General features: G+C 55.7%; 1 protein-coding gene and 1 pseudogene across 1 annotated transcript in view; one reads left to right on the forward strand and one right to left on the reverse strand.

Moving 5' to 3' along the window:
- The window catches only part of Vdr (vitamin D receptor), a 48060-nt gene that overhangs the window by 19818 nt on the left and 15743 nt on the right, over positions 1–12499 (reverse strand). The window contains exon 2 of the mRNA XM_023723552.1: positions 7854–8001. Within this exon, the coding sequence (XP_023579320.1) occupies positions 7854–7990 (137 nt within the window). The 5' untranslated portion in view covers positions 7991–8001. The remainder of the gene's footprint in view (positions 1–7853; positions 8002–12499) is intronic.
- Positions 1364–2782, forward strand: LOC105743121 (annotated as a pseudogene).

Below are 12499 nucleotides of genomic sequence, written 5' to 3' on the forward strand. Positions count from 1 at the left end.
TTCCTTCCTTCCTTCCTTCCTTCCTTCTACCCAGGCACCACATCCAAGGGGTTGCGCTAGCCTCAGACCCACCCATTGTCCCATCTGGCTCTGACTTTTCCTGTGAAGTGTCCAGGCTATGACACTGAGAGGAATACAGCCAGGGACACCAGCCAAACCTTCAGCCAGTCTCTGCTGGGGCCGGGAGCTTCCTGAGACCCCAGAAGGAGGACAGGGCCCTTAGGAACACCACTATTTCTCCTGGGGCTCTAGGGGCCCTGCCTCTGATCCTCAGGGCAGAGAGAAAGTCCTCCGACCCTAAGGTCACCAGGAAAAGCCCTACTTTTTACTTGTTTTCTAAATCTTTCTTGTGTTTTGACTCTGAAGCCAACTTTTAGGCTTCCACACCCAAACACTGGTTGGCAAGAGCCCCTCAGCCCGACTTCATCCGAGGGCAGGGATGGGTCCCCAGGGAGGCTGGGGTCGGAAGATGAGAATGCAGCGGTGGGGAGGAGGCACTCGGGGAGGTGCCGCAGCTTTCTGCTCCCAGTTTCTGAATTGCAGAGGGGAGAGTGAGGACGTGGAGAGGGAAGAGGAGGAGAATACGCAGCCTCGGCTTCTTTCTGGAGCCCAGCTCACCAGCTCACAGAGGAACTGGGGCTTAGGGCCCCTGCAACCGTGCCCACCTGCCCAGCAGCCCGACCCTGCTGTGGGCCCTGCACATTATTGGAGCAATACAAAAGCCACCTATAAACTCATGGGGCTTTAGAACTTTTATATTTTAAAATATAGCAAGCGGCCCTTCCTTATGGTTCTCGAAACTGTACCAGGCAAAAGAGAAAGCGGTTGAGAGACGGAGGTTGGACGGCCTGCTCAGAGTGTGGGGTCAGCTTCAGCACACTCGCTGGCCCCAACAGCCCCCGAGCCATCCGGGTTTAGCGGCGCAATAGGAATGTTTCCGGGCCGGGCCGTGGGCAGGTCCTGCTGGCTTACAGGCCAACTTACTCCCTGTCCACCGCCTTCTGAGAGAACTGCCACACACGCGGCTGTCAAGTAGGCCCTGCGCGCAAGGCGTCAGGGCAGGCTGCGGAGGTGGCACATCGCTCTGTCCCTCAGATCCACACCCCAGCCGCCTTCCTCCCCTGCTAATTCCCTACTAGCTGGCTTGACTTTGAGGACTGAGAGCCTTGGGACTCCTCAGGAGCAGCGTCCCGGCAGCCCTCCGAGCTCACCCTGTCATCCTCTGGCTGGCTGGCTGGCAATTATATCCCACTCAGGAAGGGGCAGGGGTGCGGCAGCCAGCTAAATACAGACTCAGTTTCTAGAAAGCCAGGGGTGAGAGAGGACACTGACGCTTCTCATGCCAGAGGCCAGTTCATCAAACATGAAGGAGACAAGAGCTTACAAAAGTGACAAGTGCCTTGGGCTGGGGCTCTTGCTTGATGGGCTGTCCGGCCAGCAGAGTGGCGGCAAGAGCGCCCTGTGGGCGCCGTCTGCTGCTGACTGCCACTGAGACCCTGGCAGAAGTGGGTGCAGTGCGCAGTGGCTATTGGGCACCTGTGGTGAGAGTTGGTCTCCACTGCCCTCAAACAAGCTTGGGGGGAGGCATTCCCAGCTCACAAGGGACACAGAGTGGCACAGGACTGCTGAACAACTCGCTTTCTGTGCCCCCCCCCCCGCACGGTTAATGGGTGTGTAACCGTGGACTGCAGCCATGACCTGCCCCACTCGGAAGCTTTTGCTCTTTCACGCTAAGGTCTTCACAAGAGTCTGCCACCTCTCAGTCAAAACTAGCGCAGCAGGCACTTGACTTCGGGGCCGGCGCCCGAGGTCCTGTGAAGAGATGCAGGGGAAGATCAACCCTATCTGTTGAATAACTACAGAAGAGTACACCAAAATAGAGAAAATCGGAGAAGGTATTTATGGAGTTGTATATAAGGGTAGACACAATACTATAGGTCAAGTGGTAGCCATGAAGAAACTCAGACTAGAAAGTGAAGAGGAAAGGGTTCCTAGTACTGCAGTTCGGGAAATTTCTCTATTAGAAGTACTTCGCCATCCAAACATAGTCTTCAAGATGTACTTGTGCAGGATTCCAGGCGGTAGCTCATTTTGAATTCCTTCCATGGATCTCAAGAAGTGCTTGGATTCTGTTCCTCCTTGTCAGTTCCTGGATGCGTCACTTGGTAAGAGTTATTTGCACCAGATCCTTCAGGGCATTGTCTTTTGTCACTCTAGAAGATTTCTTCGCAGAGACCTGAAACCTCAAAATCTGTTGATTGGTGACAAAGGAACAATCAAACTGGCTGACTCTGGCTTTGCTAGAGCTTCTGGGATACCTATTAGAGTATATACACATGAGGTAGTGACACTCTGGTTTAGATCTCCAGAAGTGCTGCTGAGGTCTGCTCGTCACTCGACTCCAGTTGACATTTGGAATATAGGCACCATTTTTGCAGAATTGGCAACTAAGAAACCACTTTTCCAAGGGGATTCAGAAACTGATCAGCTCTTCAGGACTTTCGGAGCTTCGGGCACTCCCAACAATGAAGTGTGGCTGGAAGTGGAGTCTTTACAGGACTGTAAGAACACATTTCCCAAGTGGAAACCCAGGAGCCTGGCAGCCCGAGTCAAAAACCTGGATGAAAATGGTTTGGCTTTACTCTTGCAAATGTTAGTCTATGATCCTGCTAAACGGATTTCTGGCAAAATGGCGCTGAGTCACCAGTGTCCTGATGATTGCGAAGGTCAGATTAAGAAGATGTACATTTCCAACAAAGAGCTTCCACATGTCATAATCTAGGATGAATAGTTGTATTTCTACTGCTGATTTTGTCTGTTTTTGTCTTTTACATTTTTCTTTGCTGTAAAGCTGAAACTGTACTTCACTTTCCATTTCAAAAGTATAAAACTGTAAATACTGTTCTATATAAATTTAAATATTCTATATATGTGCGTAGATCTCACTGTGACAGTTATGTGTTACTGTAATAAAACTATAAATTTAAAAAAAAACCCGAGGGCAGCAGTGAAACAAAGGCCTCGCTGAAGCCAGGAGCAGGGCTGGGAGATGGCTCAGTAGCATGAACACTTGCCTGGCAAGCACGAGGGCCTGAGTTCAATCCCCGGTTCCATCAGAAAAAAAAAATTGGGGGCTGGGGAGATAGCTCAGTTGAATAAGTGCTTGCCTGGCAAGGGCCTGAGTTCTAAGCCCTGGCTCTGCAAAAAAATAAAATAAAGCCAGGAGCAGGAAGCGGAGGCTGCCTCGAGGCCCCTCTGGGGCCCAGGCGGTCCCTGGACAGATGATCGGAAGCGTGGAGCAACACCTGGCCACCCCACGCAGCCTAAGTATCTCCAGCATATGCTGAGAGTGACTTCGAGTAGAGGACCCAGATTAGAAAGCTCAATTCCTAAAGAAATAAAACAACAGACAAAAGGACGTGTGCAATAGTCTTCCTCTTTTTGCAACTGTTTTCTGGCAACTCCCGCGATCTTCCTTTTCCCAGTAAGTGGTGCGGCCCCCTCCCCTCAGCCTCCACACGCTGCGTGTCTGCGGCCAGCCACAGAGAACACCACTTCCCCTCTTGCCTCAACACCCTTGAGCATCTGCGGAGGGAGACCAACCACTGGGCCACATTCTCTCTAGACACCAGCTGTGCCCACGGGATGCCCCATGTTCCCACTCTTCCCACCCTTTCTATTTACTCACCTGTCTCCTAGCATGGTGACTTTTAGTTCCCCGGCCATTTGCCCCATTTCTCTGCTTCCTTTCACATCAGAATTCTTAGAAGAGCTACAAATATCAGCAGGCTGCTCCTCCAGAAAGCCAGAACATTCCTCATATTCCTGGATCCTCTCCAGCCTGCCTTTTACTCTCTGGACTCGGCCAGGCCATGAAGAACAAGGTCCCTGAGGACCTTAGGGACTCGCAAAGAAAACCCTGTTTCTGCCTTTGTTATCTTGCAGCTTGTGGGCACAGCCCCACAGTGTCATGGCGAAGGCGCCAGCAGGAGGGAAGGGAGCGCAGCGAGAAGCAACGAGCCGCTGCTCGCCGCCCTCCAGGGCCCTCTTGCGTCTCGCTTGGCCTTAAACCTGGACCTGGCAATCGAACTCAGGATCTTCACACCAAAATATAGCTCTGGCCCTTTTAGGGTTCAATTTTGAGGTGGGTTCTCACCAAGTCACTAACTTACCCAAGCTGGGCTCACACTTATGATCCTCCTGCCTCGGAGTGCTAGGATCGTACGCATGCACCTTCCCTCTATATTGAAATTTAGACAAACCCATCCATGGACAGAGGTTCCGTCTGTCTGTCTGTTTCTCTCTCTCTCTCTCTCTCTCTCTCTCTCTCTCTCTCTCTCTCTCTCTCTGACTTTGATAGTATAGCCACCCCCGCCCTCAATCCCTGGCCCTTAATTACGCTCTGGTTACCATTCCTGTAGCCACGCAGTTCTGGCCACCCAGAAGCCTACCTATATAGACCCTGTACTCACACTGGAGACGTCGTCTTCCTTAGACCATGCCTATATGCTCCAGGATAGCAGGAAGTTGATGAACAATGAAGCAGCTCAAAAAGGAACTGAAGGGCAGACGCCTCCGATTCCTAGACAGGTCAAGCGAACTGGGCTCCCACCTCCAGCCTTCCCTTGCACCCTCTGGTCTGATCACAAGTCTTGGGCTTATCAATGTGCCATTACTCGCCCTTGGAGCGCTGTAGTTTAACTATCAGGAGCCAAACCAAACATTAGATGACCCGTCTCCGGAGCTCGGAGAGCAGCCAGAGGCCTCGCACTGAAGCACTTCTCTCTGCTGAGACCTGGCACGACCGGGCTGAAGGACTCCTGACCGCAAGGACTTGGGCACGCGCATCTCTGGGTTTGCCTGACCCAGAGGCGGCACTAGCCACTTCCTGGCCTCAGAATTGCACGAATGAATAGAATTGAGGACAGAGTTCTTAAACAACTATTTGTGCGGGAATGAAATGAAAACATTTTAAATAAGATTTGGGTGAAACAGAAGAGGAGTAACGGGGCGGGCGAAACAGAGGAGGAGAAATGATGCAGACACAGCCCGTCTTGGCAGTCACAGCAGTCATGACCTAAAAGTCTCGGTGCCGGGGCTGGGGAGATGGCTCAGTGGAATAAGCGCTTTCCTGGCAAGTGCAGGGGCCTGAGTTCAATCCCCTGTTCCACAATAAATAAATAAATAAAAATAATAAAAATAAAAGTCTCGCTGCACTCCGGCCTGGCGAACGCGCCCCGCAGAACGTGCGGGAGGTTGGGCTCCTGCGGGCCTCTGCAGACAGCAGCGTCGCTGCTGATGAGCGCGGAACCCGAACCCGGGACGTACGCGCTTGCTTCCTTGGCGCCGTACTTAGCACCCCTCTGCAGGTGCTCTGTGGCTCACTGACACTGAGCCCACAGCGCACGTCTGGAGGAAGCTGAGCCAGCGCGTGTCCCGGCCCTCCGGTGCTTAATGACTGCGCGCTGCGCGGCCGGCCGCACGCGGCTTGGGAACCGCTGCCAGTACTGAAACTGCCAACAAAGAGCACAAAAACAAAAAAAACGTCACACGAAGTAGGCTGCTGAGAGGACGCCTGCTGTACCGCGAGGGCAGAAAGGGAAGGCAGAGCTGTCTTCTAGCAGAGACCGGCCTGCTCCGACAGGACACGCCGGCCAGGAGGCGGGCTCTTCGCGGCTCTGCGCATGCGCATACAGTGACCACAGAGGCGCTGCCGGGTTTTGGTGAATTTTAGCAAGTTGGTGAATCTGCAAATATAGACAACCCAAGCAATGAGGGCGGGCTATAGGTAGATACGTGATTGCCTAATTTCGTTTATAGACGGGCAAAATGCAAGCCAAACCACAAGGATGTTGGCTGTCTTAGAAAGTGTGGCCTGGTCCAGTCCCGTCGACAGGAGAGGAATGGGTGAAGCTACATAAGAGATGCGCTCAGACAGCATGGCTAGTGTTTAAGTCCAAATTTTACTGCAGTAGCCAGGAGGCTGAGGCAAGAGGATTGGCGTGCACTCAAGTCTAGCCTGGGCTATGTAGTGAGCTCAAGGCCAACCTGAATTATATTGCAAGGCTCTGCCAAGGAAGGAAGGAAGGAAGGAAGGAAGGAAGGAAGGAAGGAAGGAAGAAAGACCCCAAAAACCAAGAACTAAGAACCAAACGAAAGGGGGCTGGTGAGATGGCTCAGTGGTCTAAAGCACCTACTTAGAACAAGCTTAGCAAAACAGAGTGACCGCGGTTCAATCCCCCAGCACCACATGCCAGCCAGCCCCGCCCCCTGGTGGACTGAGATGACCACACACACACACACACACATAAATAAGAACCAAACGAAAAAGCCTTACAACAATAAATGACACATTGCCCTTAACTTCACTCAGAATCTGCCCCTTGCTCTAAGCACCCGCAAAACAGACACAGAGGAGGGCTCAGGCCCTGCACACAGGCAGTTAGTTCACCGGGACACAGGGAAGTCAAGGAACTGGAGCAGCAACACAGAATCAATGGCATAGCTGGTACCAGCCTGCGTGCTTCTGGCCGGCCGAATGATGGCAAGCAGGCGCTGGTGGGCACACCAGGCACCTGCATCGCCTCTCAGAAGGTGGCTCCCTGGTCCCCAGGCCCCGCAGGAAAGGGTCCAGGTGGTACCTGGTGTGCAGGGCCCAGACTCCGGAAGGCACACCCTGCAGAAGTGTGACCTGACAGATGCGGCGGCCGCAGGACGCAGAGGCAGCGATGCTGCTGGTCTGGCTCTTCCAGCCGGGGAGGAGCCTTCCGGGAAGCCAAGCGGGCAGGCCACACCCGCTAAACAGGCAATTAGCACCCACAGCAACTCCGCTGCCCAGCAGCTGCTGACGGCCTGGGAACCCAGGGCCTGCAGGCTCCCCGGCAGAGGGCAGGTGGCTCAGGAGCTCCGGGCTGGCGCAAGTCCTGCGAGGACCTGCATCAGAGTCACTCTGCCCTCGAGACCAGGCAAGTGCGTTGGTTCAGACAGGAGCTGGCTGACCCCAGCTGTCCCTCTGGTCTGGTCTGGATTTACTCCTGCAGGCTTGATGGCTAGAGCCCCATCCTGCTCTGTCCCCTCTTCTGGCCCAGACAGTTCCTGACTCTCCTCTGGCTGCTCCCTCCCAAGCCACCCCCTCTGCAACACAGCACTGTGCCAGCTTCTCATGGGCTCCCTTTCTCCTCGTAATCGGATATGCTTTGTCCTGCCTCCCAGATCTGGATGGGAGCATCCTTCGGCCTTTCCAAACTTTTCTGAACTGTTTGCTCTTGGAATTCTGGATTCACGAGAGAAAAGCAGAGTTGCTGGAGGAAGCGCCAGCTGTGAGCAACAGGACGAGAGCGAGTGCCTTCTTGACACTCCCTGGGCCCCTACAGGGGGACTCAGTACTGGGACAAGCCAGCCACACGTGAAGCAATGGGCACAGGTCCGGCCACCCAGGGTGCAGGCTTCCATGTTCCAAGAAGCAGTCTGGGCTGGATGGGAAGGTAAGCACTGAGCCCAGGTGCCTTTCCCAAAGGCATGCCTGGCCGGAAGTCAGGGCAGAAGCTCCCGTCATGCCCAGTGATGGGACCCACTCAGGAACATGGACAGAGGTCTGTGCAGAGAGCTGGCATCAGTGCCGATGGAAGGAAACACAAGCACTTCTGGACAGTGGCTTCTGAGGGGCAAGGACACAGCTGGGCTGACAGGACGAAGAAGCCCTCAGGGAGACCCCACCGCACCCAGAGCCTGTGGGAGCTGATGTGTTCCGAGGACACCATAGGAAGGGGATGTGAAAAGCACAAGTGTGCTTTCCAGGACAGCCTTGCTGTGGTCCCTCCTCTGCCTCTGGGGCGAGCTGGCAGGAGACCTACCTGAAGAAGCCTTTGCAGCCTTCGCAGGTCATCGCATTGAAGTGGAAGCCCGTGGCTCGGTCCCCACACACCCCACAGATCCGGGGCACATTGCGGTCAAAGTCACCAGGGTCAGGTAGGGACGTGCTGGCTGCCATGGCCTCCGTCCCTGGAAGAACATCAGATAGGCCAGGGCCTGAGTCAGTACCACAGCCAGCTGGCATCCCTCGTACCACCACCCACCACTGTGCTGGAGAGCTCGTTGCAGCCCCTGCACGGCATGGCCTGCCCCACCCAGCGCAGTGCAAGGCTGGTTCTGAGCGCCTGCGCTCAGATGCTGCCTTTCTGGCTGCTGGTGCCCTCACCATCCTCACCCAAAGAGGCATTCCCTCAAGGGTGTGCGGTGAAGGGTGATCTTAATGCCGTGGCTGCCTGTCCATCTCCATGACAGGTTTCATGGGCACAAGTCTCTGGCTGGCCTGCTGCACCCTCCAAGAGAAAGCCAGGGCATCTTCTGACACCCACGCCCAGGTGCTGTCATTGCAGGTCTTGCCCCTTGAAGCCACCTAGCTCAGGACTGACTCACTCCCCTGGCGTCCTTGGTACCCTGGTACCAAGTACTTCCCGTAACTTTTTGCAATAACCTTTGACATTTTTCTTGAACATCCTTTTGAGCCATATGAGTCATGTACAATTAACTAATTCTACTTTCAAAGACAGTGTTTATAAACAGGCTTACCATCTAGAGATGAATGTCACACGAGGGGAAGGGAGGGAAGGGACAAAGCACACCTGCTCTGGGACACTTCCACTAGGCCAGGCGGCCCTGGCTTTCCCTGACACCTCTGATCTGACCACTGCCTCAGGCCCAGAGCCCACTGGGGGACACCGCAGGCCTCCCTGAAGAGCTTTGCGGCCCTGCTGCTCCCAGGGCTCCACGGCATCGTAACCCTTACAAGAGTCCTTATGGATTTCAGTGGCCCTTCTGACCCAAGGCGGAAGGTCACTCAACTCAGGAGAAATGAGAGAGAAGGCAGGACAAAGGGGACAGTTCGTGCCCTTACTCTTACCCCAGCACACCATTTCTTCCCACCTGTAGGAGAGAAGCAGGCTGTGGGCACCCGTGGGAGGTCCCAGGCAGCCCGTGATCTGGGGGCAAGCTTCACAATGCCAAAGCTCAGTGTGCTGTCGCTCAGCCCTCTGCAGTGAGACCAGAGCACCCAGGCTTGGGGCATCTCTGGCGACTACTACTGCCAAATGCACAAACACTTAATGTGAAACAATGGTGGCAAAGGCCCTGGCGCCAAGGGAAGGGACCAGGGCAGACAGGCAAAGACGCATTCTATTTCTTTGTGTGGTAGGTATATGACATTAAAATACATCTATGTTTCATGTGTCCTTCTGTACATACATGAGATTTTTAATTTAAAATGAATTAAAAATAAATGAGAAAGTGTTCTGCATCTGTCAACACCATGCTTAGAGAGGAGCCCACGTCTAAACTCACCCCTCCAAGTGACTGGGACACAGAAGGCCCCCAAGATGTGGGGTAGCGCCCTAGCCCGACCTCTCCATGGGGCAAGCGCCTGTGGCTGAGCCCCGGGGGTGGGCTTATTTATCTGTCAGGGCTCTGAGTTGTGGTGGTATGGCCACACCGCTTGGACGCAGTTCCCCAACTTCCCAAGGGTCGGAGAAGAGCAGCGAACACAGTGGGAGGTGAGGACGAGGGTCAGTCAGTCCTCAGTCGGTCTAACGGGCCAAGCCCCAAGCAGCCTCACTGGGGAGCGCCCAAGGCGAAAGAATTAGAACCATGCGGGCCATCCGATGGCAACAGCAGCTGGGCAGGCGGGGCTCCGCCTTGATGCCAGGAAGCCTCCCAGCTGGGGCCAAGGGCCCAGGCACCGGGCCGCACAGAAAGGCAGACAGCGGCCAGAGGCCCCAGCACGGGCTCCCTGCAGGGAGCTGAGTGGAGACCCACCCCGCTTGGGATCACTTGCTGACACTGGACGTGAACTCCCAGAGCTGGGTCCCACATGGAGAAGAGGCCCAGGGCTCGGTAGCCCAAGCACCGAATGTCCCACAAGACAGGAGGAGATCACAGAGGCAGGAGAAAGAGGAAACGGGAGCTGGGCAGGAGGTGTCAGACACTCAGGCCAGGCTTCAGGGGTCCTTTCCTGAACCTGGCAAGTGCCTCCTGCTTGAGGCCCTGACTCCTACCCCATGCCCCCAGGCCCAGGCTCCAGCTGCAGATCTCTGACAGGAGACTCGCCTATGCATAGGCCCAGGCAGCGTTCCCTTCTCCCCACTACCTACCACTGTCCTATGACCGGTCCCTTCCCCTCAAAACAAACCAGGGAGCTTGTGGCTGGTGCAGATGCACCTGCCTCAGGTGGGGGGCCAGGCCCAAGGTGGCCAGAAGTGCTCCTCCATGTGGCTGAGGACACAACCAGCCAGGAGGGCTCTGAGACAAGCGAGGGGACAAGGGGACGTGCTATTTAAAGCACTGCATGTCCTAAGCAGTGCAAAAAGCCCTTTCCAGGGACCTCAGTCTCCAGACGCAGGCCTGAACACTGGAAGGAAGTGACTGGCCAAGAAGAACAGCAGAAGCTGGCACAGCCATTCTGAAGCAGGGAGTGGACGGGCTCCGTGCACGCAGCAGGACTCCCTTCCACAGACACACCTCTGCCCGCATAGCCAGGGACCTGCACCCCCCCCCCACCGCGGCTCTGCTCCCGTACTTTGGGGGTGCTCTAGGAAGAGCTATGGGGCGGCAGGACATGCTGAGGAGAGCAGAGAGCAGACGCAGGGCTGCTGAGGGCTCTGGCCTCCAGCCTGGGATCTCCGGCCTGTAGAGGTCAGTGTAGGTGGAGCAGGTGCTGCAGGGGTTAAATACGGGAAGTCAGGGCTTTGAAACAGGATGTTTCCTGCCACTTTTAGCTCTTTCCCAGACATGTTCCACACCCCAGCCTCAGGGAAGGTGGTGCAGGGCTGATCCTGTGCCTGGCGCTAGGCCTTTGGGGCATGATGGGGCACCAAGGTGAGGCTGGCAGGACCTCAGCCTTCCACCTCTACGCATGAGACAGAGAAACACACGCACGCACAGACACACACAGATGCACACACACAGACACACAATGGACACACAACGGACACACGCACATGCACATACACGGACACACACTCAGGCACACACAAGGACACACACATGGACACACATGCACAGACACACACACATAGACACATGCACACACCAGACACACATACATGGACACATGGATGGACACACACAGGCACACACAGATACACACGGCTGCCCTTCCCTGAGGCCCACGGGAGGTGGCTGTGGAAATACACAGCTATGCCACAGGCTGTTGGCCCAGACACCAGGTGGGGAGGGTGTGGCCCGCAGCTGTTGATTCACCTCAGAGCCCCTCAGCCACCTGTCAGGTGCTGCCAGCCCTACGGGCCATACAAGGGGGCCCAGGAGGACGAGGAGCTGAGCGAGGGCTGCTGGCGCTCCTGGGCCGTGGGTGTGGGGGCACCTGCCACATGCTGCTCACCCCAGCCAGGCTCAGCTGCACCCCGCCACTCACACCGCCCATCCCCAGATGACCCCAGTCTTCTTGTTCCATCTAAGTTCTCATCTGGGCCTTGAGAACTTCTTAGGCTCCCTGCCTGCTCCTCAGGAAAGTGAGGGCAAGATGGACACAGGAGGAGGAACACTTTCCCCCCCTCGTCTCCTAAGGCTTTTCACAGTTAGAGGTGACATCTAGATAGACCACTACCCTTGAACTAAAGAAAAGGTTGTGGGCATCTACTGCGTGCCAGGCCTGACCAACGCCATGGGATTTGGGATTTACTGCATTTGATCCTCGCCCAGTTCTGCAAGGCAGGGAGCAGACCTGGTTCTCAGAGGTCCACACCGAAGCTCAGGGCAGTCTTGCCCTCTAGAGCTCTGGCCAGGAAAGCGCTGCACCAGCAGATGGGGAGGACGGGCTGGCTGCAGCACCACACCGCGTGCTCGCTGCTTGGTAACTGCCCCACTCCCGTGCCAGCAGCGCAGACACGCCCCCTGCGCTAGGGCCTCCTTCAGGGCCTTCGCTTACCGCTCTCCCACAGCACCGTTAGGTGGGCAGAGTTATTTTCTGTCTTAGGAACAAGAAACAGAGGCACAGGGAGACGGATGGTCTTTGGGGCCGGGACGTGGACCAAGGCAGCACACTGGGTGTCCACTTGCCTGCATTTCCTAAACGAAATATTTCAGCCACTTCCCCAAGTGTCCTAGCCCTGGACTCCCCTTGCTTCCACAAAGTCATGCAGGAAAGCTTCAGAGAGCCAGCCCCAGGCCGCAGGGCACGGTGGCTGTTTCCTTCCAGGGGCCTCGTGCCTGGCGATGGCAGGCCTCAGCCAGGGCCTGCTGCCTGCTAGCCAGCTCCACATCCAGGGAAAGTCTGCTCCTCCCGACTGTTTCACCACTGGATGACTGTTTAGGAGAAACGACCCTAGATTTGGCCTCTGGTACAAGCGCAAGTTGGTGGCAAGGGGGGCAGAAATACAGGGAGAAAAAGAGGACCGGTGGGGAGGACAGGGTGCCCCTCAGCACGTCACACATCCCGCATAGCCCCCGTCACCTGCTTCTGCACACCCAGGACGTCCCACTGCCTTCG

This window comes from Octodon degus, unplaced genomic scaffold (genome assembly GCF_000260255.1).
Source record: "Octodon degus isolate 3935 unplaced genomic scaffold, OctDeg1.0 scaffold00100, whole genome shotgun sequence".
Classification (NCBI taxonomy): domain Eukaryota; kingdom Metazoa; phylum Chordata; class Mammalia; order Rodentia; family Octodontidae; genus Octodon; species Octodon degus.